The following is a 22929-nucleotide window of genomic DNA, read 5'->3' on the forward strand; positions in this document are numbered from 1 at the left end:
TTGGTGCATATAACAGAGAGACACAGTTGTTATTTGGACCCCTATGCATAATTATGGTCAAGCCTTTCATCTTCCCTCTGTATTGAGAGCTGTATTGAAAGCTTTCTTTCTCGCTCAGTGTGCAGCAGCGCCCCAGTGAGCATGAAGATCCAACCGCTGAACCAGACGGCCCTGATGGTGAGCTGGGAACGCCCCCTGACCGTGTACCACCCGCCCATCACCACCTACATGGTGTCCTACAGCTGGGTGAAGCGCGATGTTGCCGATGAAGAAACCTTCACCAAGACGGGGGATCAAAGCATGGTGAGCGCCCTTACATAAGACACAACTTGACATCTCCCCAAGAGAATAAGTCATCTCGACGGATTTTTGCAACATGGATGCTACTAACAGGATCAGTCAGTGTGAATGTAAGAGGTGACAGGTTATGAAGAACTTTGCGTGTAGCTAGTGGTTGATATCAAAGCCTTGACCGCCTCCCACCCTGTCACTCACGTTTGGGTGAGGAGACACACAGGCCTGTCACATTCACTGACAGATTTATCCATAATGCATGTCTGTATCCACCTGGGGTCTCCCTTTTAGGATGATCTATTGCATTTCCATCAGTAGGGTTTAACATTTAGACTGGTACATGGAGAAGTGATAGGGCACCTCGCCAATGAAACTTAAAAAAAAAAAAAAAAAATGGAAGCTAACATGGATTTTCCCCTGTCAACTTTTACTCTTCTGGAATGACTTTCTACAAGATGTCAGGGAGTGTGAGATTGTTTTGGTCAATGCTTCCAAGGTGTTGGACCAGAGGGAGGGCCTGGTGCACAATCTCTGTTCTAGTTTTCCTAAATGTGAAGCTCAAAAGGGCGTGATATGTATGCTTCAGTCAAAAGCAACCTTAAATTATACAACGGGACACAGAGAGACTTCCTCCAACATTTTCCAATGTTGGAAAGCATAGATTGGTCCAAAATAACTTCGTAAAGTGAATAATCAACATTCATAAATTTAGAGGTGTGTCTCAGTTTGAATGTGATAAATTCTGAACAAAGCCACATCCCTAGTTATAAAAGGGTGTGCACACTGGAAAAGATTGACATCTTTTCAATTGAGTTGTACAGGTTATAGGTCACAATTATGGTGGAAAAGGTTAGGAAATGATTTATCTTGGTGTCATTTTCTATATCATAAATTCCTGGCATTTTAACAGGGAAAGGAACAATATGGACAAATTAAAAAGGCTGAAGAACTATTTGATTAATCCATTCCAATCATTGACGGTAAAGGTAATGACAAAAAAAGTACTTTAAAGAAAAGTACTTTATCATACACAGTACATACCCCTACTATTCTAATAAAATATTGACAGAAAAAAAAATCTGTTGAAAGTGATGTTTCTAATGACTTATCCAAAAGGCTATCCAGCCAGTTTAATACAGCCCATCTTCTTTCTGGAGTATAATTTCCAAGCCCTCAGTGCAGCTTTTGGCTCCAGTCGTCATGTTCACTCTTAACTTCAGATCGTTCTTTTGTCTTCCCAACATTCAGCGACTCTACAGAAATCTATCCTGCAGGGCTTATACCTTACAGGCATGTTCTTCCACACACTAGATACTCCGCTCTCGGCTCATGCAGTCTTCTGTTTATGAGAATCCAACACCCAGCTGCGCCTCTCTGTAAAGCCCGCTGACCCCCCCACCCCAGCTAGCATGCAGAGTGTACCACTGCTTTTTTACACACAAACAGCACAGATTTTTTTTTTACTTGCCCGTTGGTTCAGAAGCCTGCGACCTGCTCTTGGGTGGCTGTTGGCCCAACTCTGTTAGACACTGAAAATTGCAGATGGAGTGAAAACCAAAAACATCAAGTGCACACACACACTGAACATGGACTTCCACAGGGAGTGGGAACCATTCTGTTACCATTAGTTTGTGATAAATGAATTGTAGTTTAAGTGTGGATTCTTTTCAATGAGCAAATAGGATTACAGTAACAACAAAACAATTCATCTTTGTTCATATCCATGAAAATGTATATAATTAAATTTAGTGTTATGTTGAGAAAACACATGGGACACCACTTTCCCAGAACTTGGAAAAGAGTAAATGCAGAACAGATTGTGATGAATACTGAGATAAATTGGAGCTGTCCTCATTTTGAAGAGCACTGATACTTGATATGAAGAAGACTTTATTATTTTTTAAAACTTGTATTGAACTTTCTATGTAGCTTTGCCTGCTGAACAACCTCAGAGTTGTCTGTTGACTGTTTTTTTTTTAAAGGGATTTCAGTGGATTGTCTCTTTGCTTTCACTCGCTTTAATTAATTTCATGTGATTGTACATTTATAGCACAGCCGCTTAATTCGGCTGTCAACGTTGTCGCACGCCACTGATACATTAATGCTGTCACTTTACTGAGAGCAGTCTCTCAAGTTCCCCCTCGGTTGTCAGTCCTTCTTATTATACTCTCTTAATATCCATTTCAAGTCTCAGTTTCTATATCTGTACACCTTTTATCCAAATTGTCTTCGAGAAATACAAGCAGCTGCCTTTTTAAAGTGCCTCCTGTTCTTGAGTTGTAGACGTGCAACTCAAACTAATTGAGCAGATACACGATGTGGAGCAATAAATGTATTGATGTACACTAACTCAACCGGATATCCACTATGATCACTAGCCTTAAATGTGTGGGTTTTTTTGGTTTTGTTTTGTTTTCTTGCAGAAAGCAGTCATCACTAATGTGTCCCCAGATGTCCTGTACCTGTTCAGAGTGCAGGCGGTGTGTCAGCATGACCTGCGCAGCGACTTCAGCCAAACACTACTCTTCAGAGGTACAGTAATCCCCCGCAGATTCGCAGTTCACATTTTATAAATTCACCTATTTGTGTTTTTTTTCCTGTGTAACATATCTCCAGCTAATTGCTGAAAAACTATTTGTGGATTTGTGCTCTTTCTGGAATGCCCTAAAATGCTGCCAAATCTCTGTTTGTATAGAAAAATAGTACAGTAAATATGTTAAAGTGAAAGTCTTTGCCGGATGTACATTCACACTTTGGATGCATTTTTTTCCTAAATTAAATAATGTCTAAGTCATTTATTATTAAGGGTAATGTTGTAAAATACCTTTTAAAATGTTACTGGATTCTGAATTCAATTCAATCATACTTTATGGTGTATATACAGTTTAAACTATTAATATCAGCAATTACCGCATTTCCTATAAAGTGCACCAGATTATAAGGCGCACTATCAATGAACGGGTATATTTTCATATATAAGGGGCACCGGATTATAAGGCGCATTAAGCGAAACAAAACAGTCAGATAAGTCACTTATGCACACACCATAATATTATGTTGAAGCACAGTATTACTCCGCGAGGCTCCTCACTACGGTAGCCGTAATGCTCAGACAGTCCGGCTTCGTAGCTTACCAAAGTCATACTAAAACATTTTGACAGATTTTTGAGCGCCGTGTACCACATAAAATCAGTTCGAGGTCAGTAAGCACAACCAGAATTCATACATAAGGCGCACCGGATTATAAGGCCCACTGTCGATTTTGGAGCAAATGTAAGGCTTGTAAGTGCGCCTTATTTTTATTTTATTTTGCTTTTATTTGATCTATTTGCAGCATTAACTTTCAAATGTATGTTATTTACACATTTTTGTTAAAAATGTGCCTTTAATTAGTACCATTTGTGTGTCACAATTTTGACATGATACATAACCTTGGCATTTAATTTCTCCCTTGTACATCTTCTTCCTTCCAGCCAATACCACAAGAATATTTGAAGGTTCTCGTATCGTGAAGACTGGGATGGTAAGTTAACCAGTAGATGAGAGTGCAAGTGTCTTACAGTATTCCATTTGCATGTAAATCATTTGGGTAACCTCATATACTCTGCCTCTCTCAGCCTACAGTATCACCAGTGTCATCAGCCGACATGGCTCCCATAAGCTCTGGTTCCTCCACATGGACGTCCTCTGGCATCCACTTCTCTATTGTCTCCATGGCAACCGGACTGGGCCCCTCCTCCAGCGGAAGCCAGGCAACGGTGGCATCGGTGGTTACGAGCACCTTCCTGGCAGGCTTGGGTGTCAGCGGGGGTGTCATTTCCTCTTTGCCCAGTTCTGTTTGGCCCACAAAGGTTCCTCAAGCCACCCAAAGCCCCCCCCACTCATCCACCCCACCCACAAAACCCAGCACGGAGCAAGCGGGACCGCAGGCCACGGAGACCGACTCCCTCACTGAGAAGAACCAGGCTGTGCCCAAGGGCGAGGAGGAGGAAGACAACGAGGGGGACGGAGAGGGAGAGCAGGAGGACAGGGGTGCGGAGAAGAAGAAAAAGACCAAAACGGCAACCACCCATGAGGAAACGCAAGCCAACAGCACTGTCGCCAAAGAGTCCGTCCTCCCCACCCCAGCGTCCACAGCCAAAGAGAAAGCCACGGTGCAAGGCAGCACGACTCCTGCGAGCACAGCGGACGGCCACCTGACCCCCCCACAGGAAAACCTCACAGACGTCGACGCAGTCACCACCCAGGAGCCTCGTAACGACAGCGCTGAGATGCAGATTCCCCTGAGCGCCACACTATCACCAAAGATAAGCAGTGATGGGAAGAGTCTTTGGCCATTCTCTATCCATACTGGTGAGGTCACCGTTCTCAAACACACTCTTCTCTTATCAGGCGAGATTCTCTTCACATCACAACTGTGAACATGCTTGGTGGCTTCACAAACTGGTTTGGCATAACAAGTTGTTTCAAGTCCCTTCTCAGTCAATGACTAAGCTCTGTTCTCGGTCTTTGTATTCGAACAACACAGAAGCCTGAGGGCACATGCCTGCTAGAGGTGTTGTGCCTTAAGGTTTTCCTTTGGGGCTGCTTTTAAAGAGTTTGCTTTGAGAGAATGCTGATTTGGATCATTCTATTTCATTTTTATCTTACAGCGTTGGAGGTAGCATGTGTAGCTTTACAGATGAATTAGTGTATTGTCTCTGTAATCTTTCTACACTGTTATGAAAATATACCATACTGTACATCTGTTAAAATGTTACATTAACAGCAAAAAGTGTATAGTTAGGAAAATCAAGCCATGATTTGAGAATAAAGTCCTAATATGTCACTGGAGGCTCTACACTATTATGAAAGATATATTATTCATATTCAGGTATTTTTAATTAGTAAGACCCTATCTTTGCTCTATGCTCACCATGCATACCACCACCCGCACTCTCCGTTCCAGCACTTTTATTAACCTCTTCGTTGCCAAAGTCCACACTACTTTTGGTCGATCTTCTTTTCAATTTTCAACTGGAACACTGCAAATAAGTAAACTTCTCATTCATCCCAATATCATCATTTAAAAAGTTAGTGAAGGGATAATTGTTTTTGGTTTTTTTTAGCCTGTTTTGACCCTTTGTGCTATAATGTAATGTACAGTAGTATTTAACTATAGCACACTGTATAGTTTGTTGTCTGTTTATTGTAGTTGCTTTTATTTTGCTTTTTTTTACTCGTCTGTCTGCTGCCAGGTCGGCATTGAAAATGAGAATCTGTTCTTAGTTGCCTTACCTTGGTAAATGAAGTAAAATATAAAAATATGCTAGGCTATACATCTGTGGGGGGGGGGGGGGGGGGGGGGGGGTAAAAAGTTAAATTATGAGCAAAAAGTGTATAGTTGGAAAATTAAGTCAATTTATGAGAATCAAATTATAATGTGAGAAAAAAGTATGTTACAGAGAATTATTTTTGAATGTGGTAATACTACTGCAATAAAATGGTTATTTTTATCAACCTCAAAATTCCCACACAAAAGTAAACGCAACAGTCTATCGAGAACTGCCATTTTGGCATTGGGGTATTATCATTAAAGATTGCAAAATAAAGGCAATTTCCTTCTGTGTAGAGTCAGGATGCATATGCAAAACCATACCTGTATTCTCATCATTTTAATGACTTTATTCTCATAGTATTATGTTGCTACTATTGCTTTGCACTGCACACTTGGACAGTATTGAATCTGTATTTGTCTCTTGTTCCAGAAAGGACCACCTTTTCCAACGTGACCCGAACGCCTCACCACGTCATGGGCAGGATGGTGTGGATTGTCCCGCTGGTGGTAGTGTCTGCTCTGACCCTGCTCTGCCTCATCTTGCTGCTCATCGTAATGGTCTACTGGAGGTGAGACTTGTACAAGATGTAGGGCCATATTGTATACACAATGACAAGTTGGAACAAATATGGTGCTAGCCTGCAGGTATGCACAGCATTGCCTTCTGAAGGAATAACAAGTTTCTTCTGGCCTTCTTGGAACTCATCCATGTATTTGCTCTTACCACTTTGGGGGAAAGTGATAAGACCCCACAACCCCCAGTAACACACATCCTGTAATTCTTGATTTTTATTGATTTATTTTTTTAGTCTGACATATTCTGATGGTATTCTGGATGGTTTGGTTCTGGTTTAAAACCACCTATCATTGTTGCTTTTATTTATATTATGATTCATTTATGTGACGTCTTGCTTCACCGTGCGAGGCTTGGGGGCAGGAGACCTGAAGGCCCCGCAGTGCCAACAGTGGGCCCAGCTGTGTTTTCTTCTGCTTGGCTAATTTCCAGCCACGCAATTCAAGTTCCAGTAATTACACAGGCCAAGCCACTGGCACATGTGGGATAGTTAATGAGTTACAAATAGCACTACTGGCTAGTTCCTCAGCTGCTCTCATGCATATTTATTTATTCCCCTAAAGATTCTGCATTATTATTTTATCTGTAGTATTTTAATTAAGTACTCATAATTATTCTATTGATTAATCTGATAATCAAAATGACTTTTGCCCAATTAAAGAGTTATAATGAATATGTAGAGGTGAAAGTTCTCGGTGGATTTGAATACATTGGTATGCTGAGGCATTTTTTGAAATTAATTTTTTTAATAAATGCGGTGCACAGGTCACAATTGTATTTATATGTTTTGTGTATGTCTTTGAGTATGTTTAATGGTGCTTGAGATATCAAACGGTATTGGTTTCTTGAATTAAAAAAACCTCAGAAACACACTATTTAAATGCAAATAGCCTAGTTGTGCGGTAGACAGCCGAGATGAAGGTAACGTACATTACAACATAACTGCAAAACAATTAACAAGGAAAAGCCATGTCTACCACCGACTGTGGAGCTTGGAGTTTCACAATTTAATGAAAATATTGAATGGTTTGTGTATCTACAAACCAATATTGAAAATCGGAAAAAAATATATGTTATGGAAATAAGTAAGGCATTAGGCATGGGAACTTTTGTGTTACAAGTTATTAATTTATCAGAATCCAATGCAGGATGTCCAAGGGATCTATTGTGTTTGTCTTTGACCATGCACTTCTACTTTACCTGATATCAGTTGGAGTGATTCAGTAAAGCTACCGTAAATTGACTTTTCTCATGAAAGTCTCTTTCCCTAACGGTGCAGAAACTGCTCACGTTATTTTGGCGGCAGGCGACTTTGATGCTGGAGCAGGGCAGGAATACAGAGCTGACCATCCCCGCGGTTGTTATGACAACTCTCACAGTTCAGACAATGTCAGCTCCCTGGGGGAAGTGGTTATGATGAAAGATGAAATCAAACCATTCGCACACTCTTTACTCTTTCTGTGCCGCATCAACAGACTCGGGCAGCTATTTAAGCCGAACCTTGCGCGTTAGCTTTCCATGCTCATTAACAAGGTAATACCGCAATTCTTGTAATTCGTACATGATCGTATTAGTGAAAAAGATGTAATCGGCGGAACGTCTCTGGTTGTATTTGTTTGAAGTTTGCTCCTCCTCGCTTGTCCAAGTTAAGGTCACGAGCGGAACTCCAATGGCCTTAATTGCAGCACACATCTGGGCGCCTCTGAGGCTCGAGCTGTTTGTTGAAAGCTCACAGATGTCTGAGGCCGGAAACAAAGCAGGTCCCAGCATCTCGGCGTGTCCGTGTTGAAGCCTCGCTCCATTTTCTTTTTCTTCCAACTGTCATCTTGCTTTGTATTCCCCTCAAAGCGAGCTTGTTGGGAGGCAAGCTGCGGAGGATGCGTGAACCTCGCTGGTTAGTTCGCCGCAACACATCTGCGCGCACTGTGGGAAATTGATTGGAATTTGGAGGCTGTGACGCACGCCAGGGAGGCGACCTCTTCACCCTCTCTATTAGTTAGCCCACCCCACCCTCCCTTCACCATTCTATCGTTCTATCCCTCTCTTTCTATACCTTTGTCATTCATTCCAGCCTTTTTGTTTTGGTTGTCTGTCCATCCTAAAGAATGACTAGCATCTGCACCCTTCTCTGCAAGTACAGGTAGGGTCGCACCTGGGGGTTTTTATTATTTTTATTTTTTTAATAATGGCAATGGTACTTAGATTAGCTCTTTGTATGTTTGGTCATCAGTAAACATTGTGTGTCAGTGAAAGAGATGCCATGGTGGCTGAGAAGGGCTTCTAAGAGTCTAATTTGTCTCTGTCTTTTAAGGGCTTCCATAATTTTTTTTCCCCTCACCATTCATTCATTTCAATCCATTGTGCAGGACGTTTTGAATGCATGTACAATTCATTGTAGGAGATTAATTTGGTGACTCTCCAAATATAATTAACACATTTATCATCTTTTTTACGAGATGTTTGGGGGGGGGGGGGGGAAATGGATGTATCTCACCTAAATGGATGAGCTTGCAGGCTCTAATATTAACTTTTGTTTTCACAGCATGGCTGTTTTTAACACGTGCACACTTTTCTCCAATATGCTCCTATTATGTTGGTTTCTATATGCTCTTATTATGTTGGTTTCTAAGCTTAGTGGATGCTTTGAATGCTGCACGTTTTGTCCCTGACGAGAGGGTGATTGAGATTATACTTCTTAGCTGGTTCCGTGTTACCTGTAGTCTGTTGGGCAAAGTTGTCAGGTCGTGTCCAACCTGCATTTGTGGAGCATTTGTGCTTCATTTCCGACAATATTTAGATGCTCGTTTTGTTGACGGCATCTAACTCGACATTTCTTTTGTCCCTGCAGGAGGTTTTTCCAGACAGCTCACTTCTATGTTGAGGAGAGCAGCTCTCCTCGGGTGGTGGCCAATGAGAGCATCCCCTTCATCCCAATACCAGGTAAACGGCATGGTTCCCAACAGCAAAATGTACTATTTTACAGCACTGACCTTTTCTTGTTTTCTCACTCGCTCATGAGTTGACATGTTTAAATTGCATTATTCAGGTGGGAAACTAATTTAAAATAACGCTGCTAATTCGGGAGGTATCCTCAAATCACCATAAAGATTTCTCAAAAGGCTTTCTCTCCGTTACCTTGATGTGCATATTTGCACAATTTAAGTTCATTTGCATGTGAAATGACTCTGGGAGCCCCTTTGCAGCTGAGCACTAGGCCTGGCTGGCTGTTTTTTTTTTTTCTTTTCCTCCTCGCTTTTAATGTTCCCGGCAGCCGAGCACTGGCTGGCGTCTAGTTGATATCAGGCTTAAGTTTCTCTGTCACAAAGCTCTGTGACATTTGAAGACGGCGATATCGTAGTCACAAAGCGCAGCTGATGTCGCCATCGACTCCGCATTAAAATTCCACTTTCATTGCTTGTCGCCTCCTCTCTTCCTTTTATTTGCATTGTAATGCTTCCATTGCACATATTGTCAGAATAACTGAACGAGCGCTGCTATTGAGTTCAAGGAAAGGGACATTCACAGAGCTGTGACCTGAATGCGCGCTGAAGTTTATTAGTAATGGGAATATATTTAAATGTTAAGATGATGAAGGCCTTAAATGCGTACAAGATTTAATCAACCTTAGTTCATTGATGTTTCTAGTGCTTTAGCACACTCAACCATAACCACCTTATGGGCTGAAGAAGGATATTTTGATAAATGGACAGATTAGCAAAGCAGAATCCCCTTTTACTATGTGACCAGGTTGGCCCCTTTGGGTCCCAGGTGCAATGGTGTGTTCGTTTAAACATTAGCCACCATCAGTAGCCTTGACAGCTGGGGCCCCGGCTCTATTGTCCCTGTGTGGCTGCTCCACCAGCCTTATCAAAGTTCCCTCGTGTGTGACCTCAAGATGATATGACTCTACTGAGGCAGATGCTCCCACTGTAAATGCACAAAATAAGTTGTGACACCAGCTATTGCAGTTCTTCTGTGTTTTTTTCCCTTCTGTTGACTATTTTCAATCATCGTTATATTGAAAAACAAACCCAAAACTTAAATCTCAATCTTGTTCATGAAACAAATAAATTTTTCCTACTGTGTTTTGTCCTCGTAGATGACATGGAGGCTATTCCTGTCAAGCAGTTTGTCAAACACATCATGGAGCTCTACAAGAACAACCTACAAGGCTTTTCGGAGGAGTTTGAGGTAAACTCACATGCTGTACACTCAGTGGCGGTGTATAAAAATAAAATAAAGAAATAAATCTTAAGGGAACCTTATTGCAATGATTTTGAATTTGTTGTTTGTTTTGTCAGTAATCAGATTGTTAAAACATGCCCTTGGCGCAAAATACATCTTCACACAACGTAAATGCTTTGTGACAATACCAAGTTGAACTTAGCATTCCCCAATTAATTATCACAACTTTGGCATTGACGAGTTATTCAAGGAACGAGCAGAAGCGTTTCAGTTTTGCTATAGGTAGCAGATCTCTCAGCGAACAAGCTAGAAGAGAAGAAGAAGAAGAATCCCCTTTTATTGTCATGAACATGCATGCATGCACATGAAATTTGTTCCCTGCATTTAACCCATCACAGTGAACACATACACGTTAGTGGAACACACTGGAGCTGGGGGCAGCTGAAGGGCCCGGGGAGCATTTCGGGGTATCATTGTCAAGCTACAGCCACTAATGAGCTTGTCACACTTGAACTTAGGGTGCCACAAGAAGTAAGTAGAACACTTATACAACTTCCATCACACTACAAGAAAACGCAAACAACTAACATTAACTTAACGATGAAACACATAATTAGCTGCAACTATTTAGAAAATGCCGCTAGGCATGCAGGGCATCCGTGCGAGAATTAATTTGACAATATGCCGTTTGTATAATGGGCACGTCGAACACAATTCATTCCAGAATGCCCGTTGACATGCAATTTGTTTGTATTTCCAAACTTTTTTTTTTTTTCCCTCATAGTAATTAAGGGAAATGTGTAAATCAAGTTAACCGCAGTAAAAACAACTATGACAAGACATTCAACTATAACATTATGGCATTTTTAAAAGAAAATTTGGCTTGAATTCAGAATTATACCACTTCAGGGACATTTGATTTCAGAGGAACTCCTGTCTGTAGATGATTTTTTTTAACACGTCATCAGTATTTGTTTGTCTCCATGTCGGGATCAGGAGGCTTCTCTATTGAAACACTCAATAAGCACCTGAACATAACTACGCATCGACCTCCAACATGGCGTTGCGAGACATCACGGGAAAATGATCCACAGTATATGTGAACTCATTGTTGCAAGACTTTTTTGTTACATTAACCAATTAATTTGGCAATAGTTATCTTTACGAAAATCCAACATCTGTTCTCACAGTTTGCTGATTTCTTTTGGTTTTCCACAAATGTACCAAAAAGTGTGGGTGTGTCAGCATTGGAGTTTTCACCGCAGCTCCAACGGACTGAAACAAACTTTTAAGCATCAGAGCCTTCAGCCTGAACTGAACATTGCACCCCCCACCATCCTTCTTTTTTCAAATGAAGCAGACTACTCAGCGTGGCACCATGTTCCCCTTCAACTATGCTCTTTTTGGATAGATATTTGGGGAAAAGACACACAGGCAAACGTGAAGTTAATTAGGGTGAAAGCAGGTTAAGAAAGAAGGCCAAAGCTTCACTCCTGAAGGGTGCTCTTTAATTGGGTCATTTGGCGTCACGCTCATACGCTCATTTGTCATGTAAATACAACACGGGGAAGGAGGAGGAGGAAAAGAAGGTTGTTTGAGTTCAAGCACTAATAGCATTGGCTGTGCTGAAACATAAACCGAAGCACTGCTTGAGTTTTACTTTGCGCTGGAAAGGCAGGAGAGATTCAGGGACCTGAGATTTCTTTCTTATCAGTGAGTTCGTAGTATATGTCTTGAACCAGTGGAGGCGCAATGGATTTTAGTACTTTGCAGCAGAGAGCACAATTAAATAAGGCCCAACTAGTTATTGAAACTGAAAGTACACAGGAAATGAGTGAGTTTAGCTGCGGGACCATTTTGAACTGATGTTTGTTGTAAACACGGCTCGTTACAGCACTGACTACTGCAGTGATTCTTAACCTTGTCAGTGGTGCTGAATGAACCCCACAAGTTTCATCCGTGCATTGAACGAACCCTTTGAAATTTTTGGGGGGGAAAAAAATTTAAATTAAAACATTGGGAACAAAATGAACCATGCCTCAGTTGCACACAAAATCACTGTGTTCAAAGTAGGGAAAAAAACAAAACAAAACATGAATTTCACTAAAACATAACTCAAAGAATTTTTCCTGCAAATCAGTGTGACTTTTGTTGTTGTGTGTTGAACTTATCTCAAGTTCAAGAATGTGTGGCTTGACCTTGGCAAATTCAGCTCATATCATTTTCGCAACCAAGTCTGTTCCTTCTCTTTGTTTTGTCTACCATCCTTGAAAAGGATTGCTTGCAAAAAGATAGGTTGTGACAAAGCTTTCTATAATTTGGTGAATTAAAAGGCTGAAATCGTACGAATCAGAACGGACACACGTCCTCTGACCTCCGCTGAGAGTGACTCACCGAACCCCTGGGGTTTGACCCAACCCAGTTTGAAAACCACTAGTCTAGCATATCAATCCATACCCACAGATTCGGAGCATTTTTTTTTTTTTTTTTTAGCTGCTAGACTGTCTGGATGCTTTCACGTTGACATGCTCATATTTGTCCGTCTACTGTTGTCTCGTTGCATTTAGAAATGATTAGCTTGGTGTTTCAATCAATAGGAAAAGGAAATGTCCTTATTAATGACCAGTGGTAGCACAAAGATGCATTATGCAATAAATGAAATCATGCAGTTTCGTTAAATAGAGAATGATTCAATCCAGTTTTTTTGTTTTGTTTTTCGCGCTCTCACGCTCCCCAGGAGGTCCAACGCTCCACGGCCGACCTGAAAATCACAGCGGAACACTCCAATCATCCTGACAACAAGCACAAAAACAGATACATCAACATCGTGGCTTGTGAGTCTGCTGTGAAATGCGATTAGAGAGCATGTCTACTGTGGAGGAATCCTCTTATGTTTTCTTAACCTACTTTCCTTCCTTTAACAATGATTTGCTCATCAAATATATTGATGATTTCCCCGCCCAGATGACCATAGCCGGGTGAAATTGCGAGCGCTGGCTGGGAAAGATGCCAAACATTCAGATTACATCAATGCCAACTATGTGGACGTGAGTTCACACATTGTCATGTTCCGTCTGTGTCTTCTTAACCTCACCTTAGTTATGAATCATTTGATTTGTGTCAGGGATATAACCGGCCCAGAGCATACATAGCTGCCCAGGGTCCACTGAAGTCCACCTTTGAAGACTTCTGGAGGATGGTGTGGGAGCAAAACACCGGAATCATTGTCATGATTACAAACCTCGTGGAGAAAGGACGGGTGGGCCATTCATTATTAAAATGTATTAATTAATTACCGGTAATTAATCATATCATAATTTATTATTATCATTATTATTATTTGTATTAATTAAATATTACAGACCCCAGAAGGGGAAAAAGAAACCCCAAAGCATAACTTGTTTTGAACGCAGTGAACCCCCTAATAGTCACTGTTCGGCACTCGCGAATTAACCTGTTCAAATATTATTTTAAACCTATCCTCTGTTGTTTATGTGCTCAGGCCAAAGCAATGAAAGTATAGCTTTGGCGTTATCTTGTGGCAACTTGGTGCCAAGCAAGTTTGTTGAATTGAGTGACAAAGCTTTATTTAGAGTAAAGTAGAGCTTTGCTGCCATCTGTTGGCATGCTGGTGCCATGGAACTATGTTGAAGGGAGTTGAGGAGCTTCATTTGGATTCAAGTTTTAGTTCTTGTGTTTTATGTTTGATCTATATTGTGTACAGCGATTTCTGTGGTTGTTGTTTAAAGTGCACCATAAATAAAGTTGAGTTGGGTTAAAATTCTAAGTAAGATGTTCTAACTTATCGAGAGTTCATTACTGGTTATGAGCAAGTTTAGCTATGAAATACCATAGTTCTAGAGGTGTGGGTTGTATAAGAACACTAGTTTTAAGACATCGGTGGGGGGTTTTGAGGCTAGCCATGTTTACTTGTTTTAAAAAATCTTGCCAAGTCAAATGTTAATTTTCTATTGGTACATCATTTTGCTCAAATTAATTAATATATTTTTAATTTTATATTTGCAGTGTAGGAACTCTTATGACTGCTTACTAAACATCAGGTAAGGTCAAGTATCAATTGCTGTGTTTTACAGAGGAAATGTGACCAGTACTGGCCTACAGAGAACAGCGAGCAGTACGGGAACATCGTTGTGATGCTGAAAAGCACCAAAGTGCACGCCTGCTACACCCTGCGGCGTTTCCTCATACGGAACACAAAAGTCAAAAAGGTAAATAAAAGTAAAAGCATGCTACACTGTAATGTTAATTCACTGATTGACTGACAATGCGATAGCCTACTCTGTGTTCTAAGGTGTGTGTTATATTTCAGGGTCAGAAGGGGAATCCAAAGGGGAAGCTAAATGAGCGCGTCATAATCCAGTACCACTACACTCAGTGGCCTGACATGGGCGTGCCAGAGTACACCCTCCCGGTCCTCACCTTCATCAACCGCTCATCAGCGGCCCGCACTGCAGACATGGGCCCGGTCCTGGTGCACTGCAGGTACAATCCATTACTTAAATGAACATTAATTATGACCGTTAGATGTTGGAAATGTGCTGACGGGCCTGCCAGCGTGCTCATATTGCTTCGTGCTGGCCTCAGTGCAGGGGTTGGGCGCACAGGAACGTACATTGTCATTGACAGCATGCTGCAACAAATCAAGGACAAAAGCACAGTCAGCATCCTGGATTTTCTCAAACATATCCGCACACAGCGCAACTACCTGGTCCAGACTGAGGTAAGACCCCCGACTTGCCCCCCTCCAAAAAAAAAAAACTCTATGACAAAGGTCATCCGTGGTTTAAAATGCTTACGGAGAGAAAGCTTTAATACTTTGCGCTGAGTCAAGTCTTGTTTTAGGAGAGTGGAGGGATGACTTTCTTAATTCATATTTTCGTCTGTGTTGCTTTGTATAATAATGTTGTTGTTTTTTTTAAATAATGCTTATATGATTTAAACAAGTATGCAACTCTGTCAAGTTTGTTCAAGGAGTAATTTGAAAGTAATTATTACAGCTTTTTCACATGGCGGCCACATTTGCTACGAAGTGGCCTAAAGGGTTTTAATAAATTATCCCCCACACATTTCACATACTTAAATGATGATGCGTGGCAGGATGAAGCTGTGCTTTCATGTTGTACTTACTGAATTGTGACACTACCAACTAAATGTCAGCCAAAAGGCGACTCATCAGAGTGGGCGTGTATTTCTAATCTTCTACTGTGCAATTTGGTAAACCCATGCATACTGTAACCTCAGTGTCAGCATTAAGTAGTTATCTGAGGTGAAACTGATGCTTTTATACCAGATCCAACCAGTCTGACCTCTGCCATCATCGAGCCATATTGAGAAAATTCTGCTTGATGGATGTTTTCTCTTGTGTGTACCGTTCTCTGCTATGCATGAAAATCCCAGTTTAACAGTTGTAGTGGGAGCTCACCTCGATTCTCTCATGTGTTGGCATTCCTGCTGTCCTGTAGGAGCAGTATGTGTTCATCCACGATGCTCTGATGGAGGCCATTTTCAGCAGAGAGACAGAGGTGCCCGCCTGGCAGCTGCACAGTCACGTCAACAGCATCCTCACGCCCAATTCGGCGGGTCGCACCCGCCTGGAGAAGCAGTTTAGAGTGAGTTCACAACCTTGTGGTAATGTCGCTTGATCCTTTCATTCTTTGGAAAGGAGGCGGTCTCTTCATCGGAAGCTTGTTAAAATCAGGTACGGGAACTGCAGTAATCCGATTTTATTTGCGGGGGATGGGGACCATGCCCTGCCGCCTAAAGTGAAAAAAGAAAAAAAAATGTTGAGTAATTGATGGCCCCCTAAAAATGTTTTGTGGTTGACTGTATTAATAGTTTAAACTGTAAATATACCACAAAATATGATCCCGAAACAGTTAAATATTATTTCAAATCCATCTTACAACTTACCCTTAAAAATTGATAGCACACGGATAATTAGATTTTGAATAAAAGGATTTCTTCCTTTAGCAAAGCTTTTCTCTCAGTCGACATGCATCACTTCAAACATAATTCAACAACGCCAATGTTTTAGTTTCCTATTAGACAGGACTTTGGCACCATTTTTTTGGTATGTTAGGGCATTATATAAAAAAGGTGAGTTTTTCAGCTCACAGCTTTTCCACAGAAAAAATGTCATCGAGTGACTTTGTAAGTAGTGAACTGCGATTTTGCGGGGGTTTAGTCCAGAAATAGTCAAATTTGCTACAAACCTTACGGATAACATCACCAGAAGACACATTAGTGTGCCTCACGAGATAGCCAAAACGTTTTCGGTGCCTTTTTTGGGGCCTTTTTTGTGACACCAAAATGAGGGAACATCTTCCAAAAAGAGGGTTAAGAGGAGAAAAACACAAGGCAAGAAGAAAAGAGAAGACATTTTCTCAAGTTAGCCATTGAACAAAAGAAGTGTGCGCCATGAATTACCATTACCGTCATATTGTGCCATTGTTATCCCTTACAAAAATTAACACCTGAGTGTTTTGTTTGTATATCTTAATGTTTTTACACCTGTACTTTTTTACACATTTTTTGCTTTGACTTACGAGCAACAATTTAAGATAACACAACTCACTTCACAACTACAGCAGTTTTGCAAATAATGAGTAATTCTTCAAAAAAGAGGCTTCAAGGTGTGTATTTAAAACAACCACACAACTTTGCCTTTCGGTAGATTAATGCTAACACAGCAAAATGCCACAGACAGCCTAATGAATAGCATCGATAGTCACCGTTTAAGTGATGTATAAAATTTGAACACAAACAGTCTGGATAGACACTATAACAATACTCACAGGCATATATTCCTTATCCTCTGCGAAAAAGAACAACTAATATTAATGCAGTTCACTGAGTCAGTCGTTGTGAAAGTCTTCATTTGTGTATCCATGACTGTTTATTCCCCGCCCCCTGTGGCCACGTTGCGCTCACCAGAAGCAGTCGAAATGAATTACTAACTATAACTGTTTAATTCTTTACTTTTTCTTTAATTTCAATGAGGAAAGATGATTTAAGATACAAATGTTTTGAGTTACAAGCTGGCCACGGAACGGATTAAACTCTTATCTCGAGCTTCCGCATACAAATTTTTATGATACCAACAGTTAGACTCTGGAACAAATTACTTGTTCACGTTATTTCCTATGGGAATTTTTGTTTTGTTTCCAAATTGGATCAATTTAGAGGTTAATCAGCATCCCCTAATGGATTGTTTTGACTGAGATTTCACTGTGTATAAAAGGGGTCCGCTGTTGTTATCTGTTGCTGCATTTACTCCCAAAGGAGCATGTCTATTTTACTAATTAAGAAGCGCCATTGTGGGCTTCACAATCTATGTGTTTGATTGACTTTGAACACCATGTGATTGACTTTTCCCTTCTCTGTCACCAGCTGCTGACTCAATGCAACACTCGCTTCGTGGAGTGTTTCAGTGCTCACAAAGACTGCAACAAGGAGAAGAACCGCAACTCCTCGGTGGTTCCATGTGAGTGTCTCGTCCGTTCTTTCACCGCTTGTTTGTTCATAAAGCGAAAATAACCACCGTCTCGCATGAATAGACAGCACTGCAGCATTCCCCCATCCCGCCGGTCTGGTATCCAGGCCGTACATTATTGAAGACAATTGGTCGTCCAAAATTAGAATCTATTTCCATAATCCCATAAGTTAATCAGTCTATGCATTCTTGGCGCCCGGCCAGGGGAAATGGAGGTTGTTGTTGCTATAGCAACAGTGAGGAATGGTAATGAACGCGTTTGCTATCAGCCAGTTTGTCTGGGTCCTGACTCAAGTGCGTTTTTCTGCCTCTACAGCCGAGCGAGCGAGGGTGGGACTCACCACTCTGCCTGGCATGAAGGGAACCGATTACATTAATGCGTCCTACATAATGGTACAGTCTCACAACCTCTTCAGCTTCGCCCATTCCATTTGTACATTTGCTATTCAAATGCATAGTGCACTAATATGATCTTTAAAAAGCCTGCTCTCTTATCTCCTCAGGGTTACTACAGGAGTAATGAGTTCATCATTACCCAGCATCCTTTGCCCCACACCACCACAGACTTTTGGAGGATGATTTGGGACCATAATGCACAAATTATTGTCATGTTACCTGACAACCAGGGCCTGGTAAGCAGCCTGCAAACATATCGAATACATCCTCCTCGCTTGTCTAGAAGGCCACACTGTTATCAAGTCAAAACCTGTCTGAAAAGCAAAATTAAACATATAGAATATTGTACAGGTAGTCACTTGCGGTTTATAACTTTTCCCACATGCAATGTAGGTGCGCAGCAGCGTAAGTACTCATCACTTGGGATGTCCAGTGACAGCGGTTTTTCATACAAATACAGCCTTTACTCTAGTTAGGACTTTTCTACTGTGTTACCTAGGTTAGTAATAGACTGCCGTCCGTTCCGATTTATGTATTTACGCATTTATTTAAGTTCGGATAATGTGGTGCCCTCCACACTATATCAGAATTTGACGTTTTCAATGAAAATATTGCAAAATGTGCAAAACCAAAATAAAACAACTCATCCCAGGCGTTTTTTTTTTTTTTTGCTATGCTAAGACAAAGAGGAACATTTAATTATTATTTATTTATTTACGAACAAAACCAGTCAGAGATTTGGCCACAACAAGCAACACATCGTGAGATCCGCTTATGGAGCCAGTTAATGGCTGCTGACTTTTCTCATCGTTAGGGATCGTACAAGTTGTTATCCTGCCTTATTTTGCCACCAACGTCAACACAACACCATCCCAAAATCATGTTCACTCGCTAATTTAATACGCAAAAAAAAAATTCGATAATTAATTACACTGTCATTGATTTAATATTGTAGGATATGGCGCCAGTCGCCGGCGTGAGGGGCTAGCAGCTAGCTGCTCACGGGGCAGCCTCGCGGGGCAAGTGCCCTATTGGCCCGCGACAGCCAGCGGACAACTTTTCAAAGGCAGTTTAAAAGATGAAAATGAATCTCCACACTTACCTCTGATGCTGACAGCCTGACACAGTTGCAGTTCCTACCGATCCATTTTGAACAAACCAAGTTTACTCAAATGTGCTGGAAACAAGGCACTGTAGTTGTGACATCACGGCCGACCATCGGCTGATGGCGATTTTAATAAACGTGGTGCCCTCCTGTAGTTGAATAATTATCCTGTTTTACTCTCATTCCACAAACACAACATTCAAAGTACCGTGTTTTGACAAGTGCTGGCACATACAATGTATTCTTGCAAAAAACTAATTTTTGGGTTTAGTTCCCCCTTTTAAGCCAAGTTCTTGCCGTACACTTTTTCTGCTCCGTTCGGTGCAGGCCGAGGATGAGTTTGTTTACTGGCCAAGTCGTGAAGAGGCCATGAACTGCATCGCCTTCACTGTCACGCTCATCAGTAAGGACAGACTGTGCCTCTCCAGTGAGGAGCAGATCATAATCCACGATTTCATCCTGGAAGCCACGCAGGTACCCCCAGTGTTCATCTGCTTTCAAATGTCCTCTTGCGATGTCATTGCCTCCTTCGCGTGTGCATAACTCCCCTGTCGTCACGTGCGAGTCAGGACGACTACGTTCTGGAGGTGAGACACTTCCAGTGCCCCAAGTGGCCCAACCCCGACGCTCCTCTCAGCAGCGCCTTCGAGCTCATCAGGGTCATCAAGGAGGAGGCCATGACGCGAGACGGCCCCACCATCGTGCACGACGAGTATGTTCCCTAAAACACGCTTCACTTCTTGTAATGTAACAGAGTACATTGTTACCGTACTGAAGTTGAATTTTCACATAATTTGATTTTGTTATTTCCACTTCAATTGCTAAATAAAATGTATACTTTTACTCTGATACATTTAACCAGCTTTGTTACTCCAATATAAAATGAAAAGAAAATGTTCGTTGACGTAATGCCTGAACTGTGGCGCACAAAGGAGATGAATAATCCTGCAGAGCGAGTACTGACACAATAAAAATTTATGGAATTTAAGGGTCAATATCACTATGAAGTGCTTTTGGTGTCCTCATCAGAAACATTTTGTCATCATGAAAATGTAGCAGAATAATGAAACTCTGAGGTACTATTAAAGGTGACCAAACATTTGCACACATACCAGTGCAACACGTCTGTTTTCTTCATTTTATTAAAAAAAATAATAATAATTAATTTGATGTACATGATTTTGGTATATCCTGCACACTGCTCTGCAAACTACAGTGCGTGTAGTAAGTGGTTAAATAATACTAAAACATTTTTGTTTAATTGATTTTATCACACAACAAATTATTTCATAAAACGAGTCATTGTCATCATGTAGATTCTATTTTCATGATCATATTATTATTTTTTTTATCATTTTATGTGTAGTTGGATGTCAAGCTTAACATGTCCACTCTGTCATAGTGAAATACTGTATCAATGCATATAAAAATCTTACAGAAATTTTAAATGTATTTATTAAACAGTACACAGCCAACTTGCTGACTAAATCATGTTGCTAACATTAGCCAAAAATCAGCAAGCTCACATATTTTGCTGTTTACAGAAATATTTTTGCTTGCAGTGAATTTATAAGAAAATGTGTGGGAGCTTGACCAATATGCCTTCCAAACAGCATAACATCAAATGAACACAATGAATATGAAGCTCAATGGAAATGATCAGATTTACAGGAGAGTGTAATGAGAAAGTCTTCAAGGCACCTTTCGGTGATGTTGGCTCCTAAAGTTGGAAGCACGTCCTGCGGACACTCCAGCAGCAGATGATGAGCAAAAGAGCTAAAATAATAAACCCCCTGTGGTGTTGCTAACGTGGATAATGTTACACATCTGTAGGCGTATTTACAGGAATTGTTTTTGCCCATCCAAGTGAAAGACTGTTTTGACAGTACCTCTTAATATGCCTCCCCTAAAGTGACAGAAATACTGGCATTCAAAAACTCCCCCGTCCAACGTGATCCGTTACTAATTCATATTAATCCCGTAAAGTGAAAACGTGAATTTTATTTTCGTTATCATGCGTTTGTTTTGAACTATGACTAATGGAATGGCCAAGATAATGTTCGCTAGCTAACTCCGCTCATTAGCCAACATGCAGATCTTTAATTACACCACTGAAGTAAACTCAAGAAATAAATGAAAAATACATGAAAACCATCAAATTATTTTGCTTCCAATACTTAAGTACATTTAATATCAGGAAATTATTTTGGATTCTTAAGTACAGCAAATGTCATATACTTGAAGACTTTTACTCCTGTGATCTTCTACAAGGCGACTTTCGCTTCTTTCCACAGTTATTTTCTTTTTTTAGTGTTTCTTTGAGGTACAAAACTGCTTCTTAGCAAGTAAATGTGTGTTGTGCAGCTGCATGCGATTGATTGTTGCGCCTCCCGGCAGGTACGGCGCGGTGTCGGCGGGGATGCTGTGCGCGCTCACCACGCTGTCGCAGCAGCTGGAGAACGAAGGCGTGGTCGACATCTATCAGGTGGCCAAGATGATCAACCTCATGAGGCCGGGAGTCTTCACAGATATCGTAAGTGGAGCGTGAAATCCTAATCGTACTTTTAATGATCTTAATCAGTTCAACTAACAGTTGCGTGAAACTGATCAGGTTGCAGTGTCATGGGCTCACAAAGGGTTGTTCCGAGATACAGTAATCACCTGCCTAGTAACGGTTCGCCAATTGTGAATTTTTTATTTATTTAAAAATGTTTTAACCTACCCTCTGTTATTGGCTGAAAAATTCACCAATTCATGGTATCTGTGTTCATTCTATAATGCCTTCAGATGCGACAAGATGGTGCTAAAACTGTCTAAATAGGAATTGGTCTCAAAGTATAAGGGAGTGGTCCATCGCGACTGAGAGTCGAGCAGCTAGGTTTAGCCTGTGTTGTAAGTGGAAGTTAGGAGTTTTCGCCGCACTTTACGTGCTTTTTTTTTTTTTTTTTTTTTTTAAATCAAATCATCTGTAGGCCATTTAGGCACGGTGGGTGACTGGTTAGCGTGTCTGCCTCACAGTTCTGATGACCGGGGTTCAATCCACGGCCCCACTTGTGTGGAGTTTGCATGTTCTCTCCGTGCCTGCGTGGGTTTTCTCCGGGCAGTCCAGTTTCCTCCCACATCCCAAAAACATGCATGGTAGTTTAATTGAAGTCTCTAAATTGCCCGTAAGTGTGAATGTGAGTGCGAATGGTTGTTTGTTTATGTGTGCCCTGCGATTGGCTGGCAACCAGATCAGGGTGTACCCCGCCTCCTGCCCGAAGATAGCTGGGATAGGCTCCGTGCTGGAGCCTATCCCACGACCCTTGTGAGGATAAGCGGCTTGGAAAACGGATGGATGGATGTAGGCCATTTATTTCAAGGGTAATGTAAAATGCGTTTGAAATCAAGTAAATCTACTGTATGGTGTTAACTATTAACATTGGCAACTGTCAACATTTTTCGGGTGGGTGTCAATTAGGTATAAGCGCAACCTACTTACGCATTTCCTTCCCGTTCAGGTGAATGGCGAAAGAGACCATATCAAATGAACTTTAAACATCTAC

The 22929-nt window shown here is 41.2% G+C and overlaps 1 protein-coding gene across 3 annotated transcripts in view; it reads left to right on the top strand.

Moving 5' to 3' along the window:
- ca16b (carbonic anhydrase XVI b) overlaps positions 1–22929 on the top strand; it is a 110862-nt gene that overhangs the window by 84876 nt on the left and 3057 nt on the right. For all 3 annotated transcript variants that reach the window (XM_061784951.1, XM_061784952.1, XM_061784953.1), the window contains 20 exons: positions 119–303; positions 2718–2826; positions 3768–3817; positions 3912–4647; positions 6042–6180; positions 9034–9125; positions 10285–10376; positions 13108–13204; positions 13335–13417; positions 13495–13629; positions 14465–14599; positions 14701–14873; positions 14976–15111; positions 15854–16000; positions 17781–17874; positions 18200–18276; positions 18387–18515; positions 19712–19858; positions 19954–20096; positions 21782–21917. In XM_061784951.1, the coding sequence (XP_061640935.1) occupies positions 119–303; positions 2718–2826; positions 3768–3817; positions 3912–4647; positions 6042–6180; positions 9034–9125; positions 10285–10376; positions 13108–13204; positions 13335–13417; positions 13495–13629; positions 14465–14599; positions 14701–14873; positions 14976–15111; positions 15854–16000; positions 17781–17874; positions 18200–18276; positions 18387–18515; positions 19712–19858; positions 19954–20096; positions 21782–21917 (3035 nt within the window). The remainder of the gene's footprint in view (positions 1–118; positions 304–2717; positions 2827–3767; positions 3818–3911; positions 4648–6041; positions 6181–9033; positions 9126–10284; positions 10377–13107; positions 13205–13334; positions 13418–13494; positions 13630–14464; positions 14600–14700; positions 14874–14975; positions 15112–15853; positions 16001–17780; positions 17875–18199; positions 18277–18386; positions 18516–19711; positions 19859–19953; positions 20097–21781; positions 21918–22929) is intronic.

The sequence above is a fragment of the Phyllopteryx taeniolatus genome, chromosome 9 (genome assembly GCF_024500385.1).
Source record: "Phyllopteryx taeniolatus isolate TA_2022b chromosome 9, UOR_Ptae_1.2, whole genome shotgun sequence".
Classification (NCBI taxonomy): domain Eukaryota; kingdom Metazoa; phylum Chordata; class Actinopteri; order Syngnathiformes; family Syngnathidae; genus Phyllopteryx; species Phyllopteryx taeniolatus.